The sequence below is a fragment of the Mchenga conophoros genome, linkage group LG3 (genome assembly GCF_057382185.1).
Source record: "Mchenga conophoros isolate Kocher_MC1m ecotype Shallow Benthic linkage group LG3, M_conophoros_male_GT1.1, whole genome shotgun sequence".
Lineage (NCBI taxonomy): Eukaryota > Metazoa > Chordata > Actinopteri > Cichliformes > Cichlidae > Mchenga > Mchenga conophoros.
In genome coordinates this window covers 24,356,104-24,365,010 of record NC_140528.1, presented here as the reverse complement: position 1 = coordinate 24,365,010, position 8,907 = coordinate 24,356,104, and the positions used below count along the sequence as shown (strand labels likewise).

At 40.3% G+C, this 8,907-nt stretch overlaps 1 protein-coding gene across 1 annotated transcript; it reads left to right on the top strand.

Annotated features, from left to right (window-relative positions):
- Positions 1–4,272: 4,272 nt before the first annotated feature.
- On the top strand, positions 4,273–6,417 carry LOC146577776 (uncharacterized). The gene is made up of 4 exons (XM_085268419.1): positions 4,273–4,607; positions 5,661–5,792; positions 5,905–6,054; positions 6,167–6,417. Exons 2-4 carry the CDS (start codon positions 5,704–5,706, stop codon positions 6,282–6,284), a joined length of 357 nt encoding a protein of 118 aa, XP_085124545.1. The 5' UTR covers positions 4,273–4,607; positions 5,661–5,703; the 3' UTR covers positions 6,285–6,417.
- The last annotated feature ends 2,490 nt before the right edge of the window (positions 6,418–8,907 follow it).

Here is an 8,907-nt window from a genome sequence, read left to right as displayed (position 1 = left end):
CTTCTTCTTTGGGGATTTTTGTTCAACAGACTGAAAAAAGCTGTAATATATTTTTGAAATATATTTAAATTGGTATTTAAAGGACTATAGCATATTCTAATTAGATTTATGATACTGTGTTAAGACAGTAAAATTGTGCATGTGTGTGTTTGTGTGTCTGTCTGAATTTTGCTGGTACTGCACTGATTGATGATTGTTGATGATCCACCTGACTAGTATAAATTACAGTTTTATATAACAGAACAAATTTGATATTATAAAAATATTTTTTAAATTCTTGCTTACTAGCTGACACTAAATTTTTAACTGATTTCTCTTCTGGGACACCCACACTGTGTGCAGTTTCATCTCAGCCCACTGTGTGATTGCACATTAAAGGACATTTCTCCCCAAATTCAATAAGCTCAGTGGATTATCATAACAGCGTATCAACAATTCATTTAAGAAATCCTTCTTAGTTGTTGTCATGAAAATCTCAGTGGATTCTTGATTTTGCTCGTCTACTCTACAGCCTGGATAGTTTCATTTCAAACTGCTGCCGTGTTTCTGCCAAATTAAAAAACAGTTCTACTCAAATTCAACAAGGTTCAGTTAATAAACAATGATTAACAAAAGATTTTGTTCATATTTCATTATATAATTCTGATCCATCAAAAATATTCCTTCTTAGAATAATCCTTTCTCTTATTGAAGATCGATTTATTTTTCTCATTTTGGTCATTCCTATTAACCCAACCATTTCCTTAATCAATCCCACACCACCGCCCCCAAAACCATGGGAACACAGAGCAAGGAAAGCACAAAGTACACAAGAAGACGGGGACAATAAATACACACTGGATAATGAGACGAGAGGCAACGGGTGAGAGACATGATGCAGGAGAAAGCTACAATAGTCACAGGAAGCAACAGTTAAAACAATAAAACAGGAAAACATGGAGAACAAGGCTTAAATTACATAGAGGAGAACAGACTGGACAGGGGAACATGAGATAGATAAATGCAGACGAGACTGAGACACTGATGGGAACAAATCATTAACCAAATGGGGGAAGTAAAACTCAAAGCTAAGTTCACAAGACACGAGACGATAAAAAAGAGGAAATGATACACAGAGACATACGCAGACATGTAGAAAACAGAAAGGAAAATATAAGTGAATGGGAAACATGACAGATGGGGAAATCAGACAATGACAGACAAACAGAGAGACAAGACAGACAAAGGGACATAACTGAAGTACAGAAAGGGATCACAAAAGCAGATATTTAGTGTTACAAAACCAAGAAGACAAACTACAATATGAAAACAGGGTACATGGGATATAGTAAATCCTAAAGCAAACTATTAACCATCCTTATATACAAAGATCCAAACTAAAACACAAAAGACTCTCGAAAACAAAAAGGCATCGCAAAACCCTGAGGAAAAAAACAGCGATCCTCCATCAGCTTCAGCTTATCCTTTTCAGGGTCGCGGGGGCGCTGGAGCCTATCCCAGCTGTCATAGGGCGAGAGGCGGGGTACACCCTGGACAGGTTGCCAATCTGTCGCAGGGCTAACACACAGGGATAGTCAACAATTCGCACTCACATTCACTCACACATTCACACCTAGTGGCAATTTGGATTATCCAACTAAATATCCCCACAAGCTGCATGTCTTTGGACGGTGGGAGGAAGCCGGAGTACCCGGAGAGAACAGCGATCCTAACAAATAATATTGCAGTGGTTGGAGATGAAACTTTGCGGACATGTAGTAAATGGACTGATTCTTATATAGTGCTTTTCTACTCTCCTGGAGTTTTCAAAGTGCTCTATACAACAGGCCTCATTCACACAAGCACTTCTAAACACAAGTGCAAACTAATCATCAGAGGGCAACTTGGGGTTAGTATCTTGCCCAAGGATATTTGGCATGCAGGCTGGGGAAGCCAAGGTTCGAGCCACCAACCTTCCAATCAGCAGCTGATCTGCTCTACCACCTGAGCCACAGCCACCCACCCATCACAAGTGGGTGAGGCTGGTTCTGATATGGTGCTTTTCTACTCTGAGCATTCAAAGTGCTTCATACAAATGACTCATTCAAGGACTTTTCCTGTGCAGAAGAGTTTTCTATCTTGGGGTTAGTATCTCGTATCAAACAACCAACCTTCCAGTTACTTCGTGACCAGGGGCCTGTTCTTCGTACCTCGCTAAGTAAGTTAGCTGGATTTGATTGTTGACGATTTCGCGTGATCTTGGATCGTTCGGTTCCCCGAAGCTCATCCGGGACTTGCTGTCGTAGCAACAGAGCCGTAAGCGTAAACCTGCTGGGGAGCAGGTTTACTTTATGTAAACAGGATTAGATCACGGCCACGCAGGTATGTCCGCTTCATTTATACGAAAGCAACAGCGATATTCCACCACTGTTTCACCATAAATAAATAACATCAATGTAACTAAAGATAATGCAGCACTTGATCCTTTTATTGATGTCACACAGATACATACAGGTCATTCCCTAAAAAAGGGAAATGTACTATTAACATTCTATTACATGTATGTGATTATTACAGATGTAATTCATATTTCAGAGTAGTAATTGTAAATTACTTCGTGTAATCAAGATGGGAGACCACGGCTATAAAAGCGAAGGTGGATTTGGGAAGCCTGTCGCAGCCATGTCCTGTCCGTATACGCGAGCCACCCATTGCGGAAGGTGCAAGATTGATAAGGAGAGTCCTCAGAATTCAGCGTATATTGCGGGATAGACGGGATCCTTTAGCTCAGCGCGACAGTGTGCTCATAGAGAGATATCGATATTTCCGTGAGGATATTATTTACTTAACCAACTTGTTGACGAGGGGGTGCAGGACCACCACCTGTCTTTTTTTGCTCTGCCCTTTTCTTGGTTGCTGTTATAAACAAACAGATTATTCCAGGGTCTCTTTCCAAGAGACGAAAAGCAATATAAGTGATAAATATTACCATTCTGTAGAATATTCTTATATTTCACTTTTACTTGTTCCCATGTTCTAGTGGGTCCTGTTGTGGCTCTAATGTGAAAGGGGATATAATATAACATAATATAATATAATGTAATATAATATTGGGTAATATAGTGTGATATGAAATTACTTACGAGTTTAATTTGTCAGCAACTTTCTGCCAGCCCTCTCTCCTTGCTTTTGCAGCCTTTGCAGTGTTCCCTTGCGTTCTGATTAAACTCTGAAACTCCTGAAATCCCTCACTCAGGAGTTCTTGCTCTGCTGCCGAAAAATACCGAGCGCGCTCCTTCGACATTTTCGCCGACCAATCAAAGGGTTGCCGATCAATGTTTCTACTATCGATGCGTAGCCCCTGTTAAGCCACCCAGTGATCTCACATTACTTCATCCAGCTGTACTAATCGTCAACAGCAGGTGTGTTCGGAGAACCGGATTAGCGAGCTCACGGTTAGCGCGATGATTTGGTCTTGGATGTAGTAAGTGACGTACGAAGAACGGGCCCCTGCTCTAACTCCTGAGCTACAGACAGAAGAGGAGTTTGTTAAGAGTTTTTTTTCTATTGTTTATTAAATGAATCTTATTAAATTTGAGTAGAACGTTCCTTTTATTTCTCTGAAACCTTGCAGCTTTTGGTGGTTAAACTGCAAATATATAGAGAAGGTAACCCAGAGGAAGAATGCACAGAGACTTTAAGGTCAGCTATCAAGAATCATTTTTACGCATTTTGATGCAATGTTATGATATTTGATGTTGAAATTGATTAGAAACGACTAATTTCATTTCTACAGAATTATGCAGTGTGGGTGTCCAAGAAGATGAATTCAGAATTTCATGTCAACTATCATATATGATTGAATACAGAACCTTCATACACCTACCTGAAACCATTTAAATGACATTATTGAGTTCCTTCAAAGTTTCTCCGTTTGAACAGAGTTGTTCTTTAATTTCTCTTGTCTCAAGCAGCAGTTTGAGGTGAAACTATGGATGCATGAAAGAGCAGCTGAGCCAAATGACAACTGAATTTCAACTATAAGAGATGATTTTCAGAAATATTTTACATTTTTTGAAGTTATTTTAGATTTGAATGAATCATGAATGAAGAAGCATTACCAGAAAAATTAAGAAGAAAAGACAACTTGAGTGAAAAACAAATGACACTGTGGCTTTATTTCTGTTAACTTCCTGAAAATCATGTGTGTTGTTATGTGTGTGATCAGCAAAAAGGGATAAGAAGCAGCACTACCGTAAAACTTAGCGTTGAAGCTCAAGTTTGGCAGATAACGGGTGGCGGGCATGGCTCACACTTGACCACGGTGTTGGAGAAACTCTGAGCTCCGGGTCTTTATAATCACTCTGCGGAGCTCACAGAGACTGCAGGGAGGACAGGAGGACAGAGCAGACTTTGTGAATTATTTTTTATCTTAGATGTAATATAAATTCAACACAGGCCTCTGAGGAAAAGGATCGTGCTACAAACTTTTGTCTCTTCCAACAGAAAGCAGAGGAGTGCAGTTACTCAGAGACTGACTGGATTAAACACACCAAAGGTTTATATTCCAGTTGGACCGTATCTCTTACCAAGGTCTGCACTACGTATCAGGATGTGATCTTATTCAGGTAATATCAGGGTTCTTATAGGGGTTTGTTCACAATAGTAACTTATGCAGCTATTTTTCAGTCTCACTGACCAAACTTTTTACAACATGCTGCATTTTTAATAGTAAACTTCTGTTCAGTGCTTTTCCTGTCACACACTCATACATGTGTTTTGTCTGCAGCAGCAGCTGTGTTGTTGTTAGCTTGTATTATCTGTTTAATCTCTTCAACATGGTTTTAGTTTTCTTTGTAAAGTCAGCAGCTCTGTCACTTTTCTCTGATTCCTCTTCTGCTCGACACTCAGCTGACACTCAGTTTCATTTCCACATTCATGAAGTTGTTGTCCAAGCGAATCATAGGCTCCATGATCGGTCAGCAAACTGTGTCCAGGCAGACAGGTTGGATAAGAACAGGGGTGTCAAACTCAAATACACAGTGGGCCAAAATTCAAAACTGGAACAAGGTCGCGGGCTAATGTTAATATTTACTGAAAAAAAAAATCTTCCTCCAGATTTAAGAATGAATCTTTTCTTATGGACTCAAACAAGTTTTGCTGAAAAACCGAATATGGAACAAGCAAAGCTTAATACTAAACAATATATATATTAGCTGTATAATACCAGTAGGCCAGCTCTAATAATAATTTAGTATTGGCTTCGCGGGCCAAATGTAATTAGGCTGCGGGCCAAATTTGGAGTTTAACACCTATGGATAAGAATAACAGATTTATGTTTGATTACGCCCGTTTCCAATTCAGTTCCAGTCATTCCTGGCCCCAGGAGGTTGATGGGGGTAGGAGATGGGGGGCAGTGGGTTGTAAGCACAATGTAGATGAGTGGAGGCTTAATGTACTTAAACTTCCAGTCACAGTGAATCAGTGTGTGTCAGTGAATGCATCATGTGTGCTTCATGGCTCCATCTAGTGGACTGATAGTAGAAGTAGAGCAGCTGATGGCAGCTTCCTGTGCCTCACACTGCTGTCTGACTGCATTCAGCTGATATTTGGACAGCACACATGATGGAAAGGAGGATTTTGGTTTATGTGCACATGAATGATTTGTGTTTCCTCTGCAGGTGAAGGTAGAAAGTGTGTGTGAGCTGATGTGAATTGAGCAGCATGGATCAGTGTGAGGACAGAGAGGAGGGAGTCCCTCCCTCTAAAAGCACTCTGTGTGGGGAACATGAGAGCCAGACCAAAGCTCAGAGGTGAGATGACCATCTCTAACTGTCCATGACTCTTCTCCATGTCACAGCTCAGCACTCACATCACTGCTCCATCATTATTCACACTCATACCTCTGTGTGTGTTGTTTTAAAGCCCAGAGCTGTGGGGCGTACCAGGCTCAGCTGGACATAACCCTAAAACTAATCCAGAGCCTGGACCTGAACCCAGCTGTGTTTCCTTAAAGAGCAACGACTCGAAGGATATTATTGAAAACTTTAACAAAAGACTGTTATGTGACAAAGAGTAAGTACATTATTTTTATGAGTTTCACATTGTTCATCATGTCTTTAATTTAATATTTCCAGTTTTTCCTTCCTATCTCATGAAGCTGTGACATTTATTGTTTTTCTTTTAGGATCAATAAGAGGCCAGAATCTCCTGGACCTGAACCCAGCTGTGTTTCCTTAAAGAGCAACGAGTCAAAGGATTTTGATATAGACTTTAAAGGCTCTTCTTCTGCTGCTGAGAGGTAATGTGTGTCTAGATGTTGTTCCTGACTCTGTGTTTTTGAATAAATCCTCATGTTTAATATCAGCTCAGCTCTTTTTCACACACATTTCTATGTTGGTATGTGAAGCGGTGTGTGTTGGAGTGTTTCCACAAACACAGCAGTCAGAGTGGAAAGAGTGGATGTTGTAGGAGGTGTTTGTGTAGTGAAGAGGCTGAGTGTCTGTAGGACTCCAGCTGCTCCAGCAGGTGTCTCCTTTGTGCTTTGCTTCAAACACAGTGTAGGGAGGAGCTTCCACTCAGGTGTTTCAGGTGTTGCTGGATGGAGGAGGACAAATAGTTTTTCCCTTCAGTGACACTTCAGCAGCTCAATGTTCTGGGAGATGTTTGTCTTTATGAAGGTTTATGGATTCTTGTTCTTACTTTGGTTAAACTGAGCAATACATTTTCCATCTAACATTTAAAGTAAATTTCCAGGTGAATAAAAGATCTGCAGCTGCAGCCTCTGTGATGTTTCACAGTCTGAAAGTAACAAATTCAACCAGAGTTCAAACAAAGGCTTAATATACGTGTGTGTTTGATATAATGTCAACAAGTACAAACAGGTGTTCTTACAGGTCTTAATCACAGAGGTCTGATAAGTCTGGTGACTTTCACACTCAGCAATTTTGCTGCCTTTTATTTTATATTGGCCTTTATAAAGCCCTTCAAAGTCTCCCACATTCATACAGAGCTTTTAACACCAAACTCCTTTACAGTCCTTCTCCTCTCACACACGATCACACGACTGATTGGTCTGCAGCATCTGTGTTACTGCTAGTATTTTATTATGTGTGTAATCTCCTCATATTGTTCCTGTGGTTTAGTTTGACGTCCTTCTGCAAACTCAGCTGCTCTGTTGCTGATACACGTCTCCATGAATATGATTGATCAGATGCTGCCAACACCATGTGTTTCATGTGAGCGCTCAGCTGAAACCCTGGGTTGACTTATCGAGTTAATAACAAGCTTCACGTGACTGTGAATGCTAAAGTGAATCCAGATAAAGGAAAGAGACCCTGCTAATGTTGGACTCACTTCTTAGTGTAGATCCCAGGAGGAAGTTCAACATAGCCATTCTTTGTGCTAGCTCGACCAAACCTGAGACCACAGTGCAGGATAATGATCATCATCTGTCTCTGTCAAGGACATTTAAAATCCACAAATAACAAACATAATTATATTTGATCATTAAAAATGATGATTAAACAAAGTGTCAAACATACTTAAGTAGAAGGACTGATGTTTGTGTTAAAATACCCTCTTAAAGCTGAAATACTGATTCAGCTTCTTTACTCAAGTAAAGGTAAAAGAGTCCAGGCTCTGAAATGTACTCACAGTATTAAAGTAAAAGCTCCATCTTTGAAGGAAATTTCTGCCAGTTTTTGTGCAAAGTTACCTGAATTTCTACCTCCAACATTAATATGAGAAAATTATCTGAACTTTTATTCTAATGAATTTAATCAGCTTGAACATTTTGTAGCACAAAAGTAGAAAAAACCCAAAGGGAATCAAAAATAGCTCCGTTTGCTGTTGCCTGCATTGTAGATGGGCGGCTTTGCCTCAACACCTAAACAGGAAAATGAGTTTAGTCAAGTATTAAAGTGGGATTGAAGAGGTCAGGAAACCAGAGATCAGGTGTTGTGGTGCAGCATTAAGATAAGATGGGGCCTGATTATTTAAGACCTTGTATGTGAGGAGCAGCCAATGAAGGGAAGCCAAAACAGGAGAAATCTGCTCTCTTTCTAGTCCCTGTCAGGACTCTTGCTGCAGCATTTTGGATTAGCTGAAGGCTTTTCAGGGAGTTTTTAGGACTTCCAGATAATAATGAATTACAGTCGTCCAGCCTGGAAGTAATAAATGCATGAACTAGTTTTTCAGCATCACTCTTTTTAGCATTTTTTAACAACAAGGTTCTGTCTATTAGGGCTCTTGTCTCGCCGACTGCTGCCTCAGATCCGAGTCTTTCTCCTGTGTGCTCAGCTGTCTTAGAGCAGTTTGATCCCGTCTCCCTTAATGACTTGACTGCAGTAGTTTGTAACCTAAGATCATCACACTGCCCCTCTGATTGTCGCCCCCCCAACTACTCTTTCAAGGATTGTCAGGTTGGAGATTGGCCTATAATTAGCTAAGACAGCTGGGTCTAGGGATGCTTTTTAAGTAAAGGTTTAACTACAGCCAGCTAGGGATGGGTACCGTTTAGATTTGAAAACCTGTTAAATCAGAATCAGTTGCTGATGACGGCTTTTTTCTTTTCCATCAATCACGTATAATCTTAACTCAAAGTGAACATAGACTTGATTGCTCAGATCAGCCAATTCAAAATGCTAATTCAATCAACTCTGAGTTTATGGCTAGACTCAGTTTGTTGGCCCTGCACCTTAAAACTATTCCCTGTTTGTCTCTCGTGTTTTTTGGATATTGTTTTCACATCTTATGTCACGGCTAGCGGGGCGAGCCATGTTGAATTTAATAAAGGACCCAAGATGCAGACACTGCTGTGAAGTGAGTGAGCTGTATTGAAACGGTGAAGTGCAGTGGAGATGGCCTGTGCAGAAGCTAAGATAACCTCTACTGAAAAACTAAAAAACTAACCTGAAACCTTAAACG

Bases quoted from the DNA above. Each gene is read 5' to 3' on its own strand.
- LOC146577776 (XM_085268419.1), top strand. From the start codon at position 5,704: ATGGATCAGTGTGAGGACAGAGAGGAGGGAGTCCCTCCCTCTAAAAGC. The intron at 5,793-5,904 runs GTGAGATGACCA...GTTGTTTTAAAG, and splicing joins AGCCAGACCAAAGCTCAGAG to CCCAGAGCTGTGGGGCGTAC. The intron at 6,055-6,166 runs GTAAGTACATTA...TTTTTCTTTTAG, and splicing joins AGACTGTTATGTGACAAAGA to GATCAATAAGAGGCCAGAAT.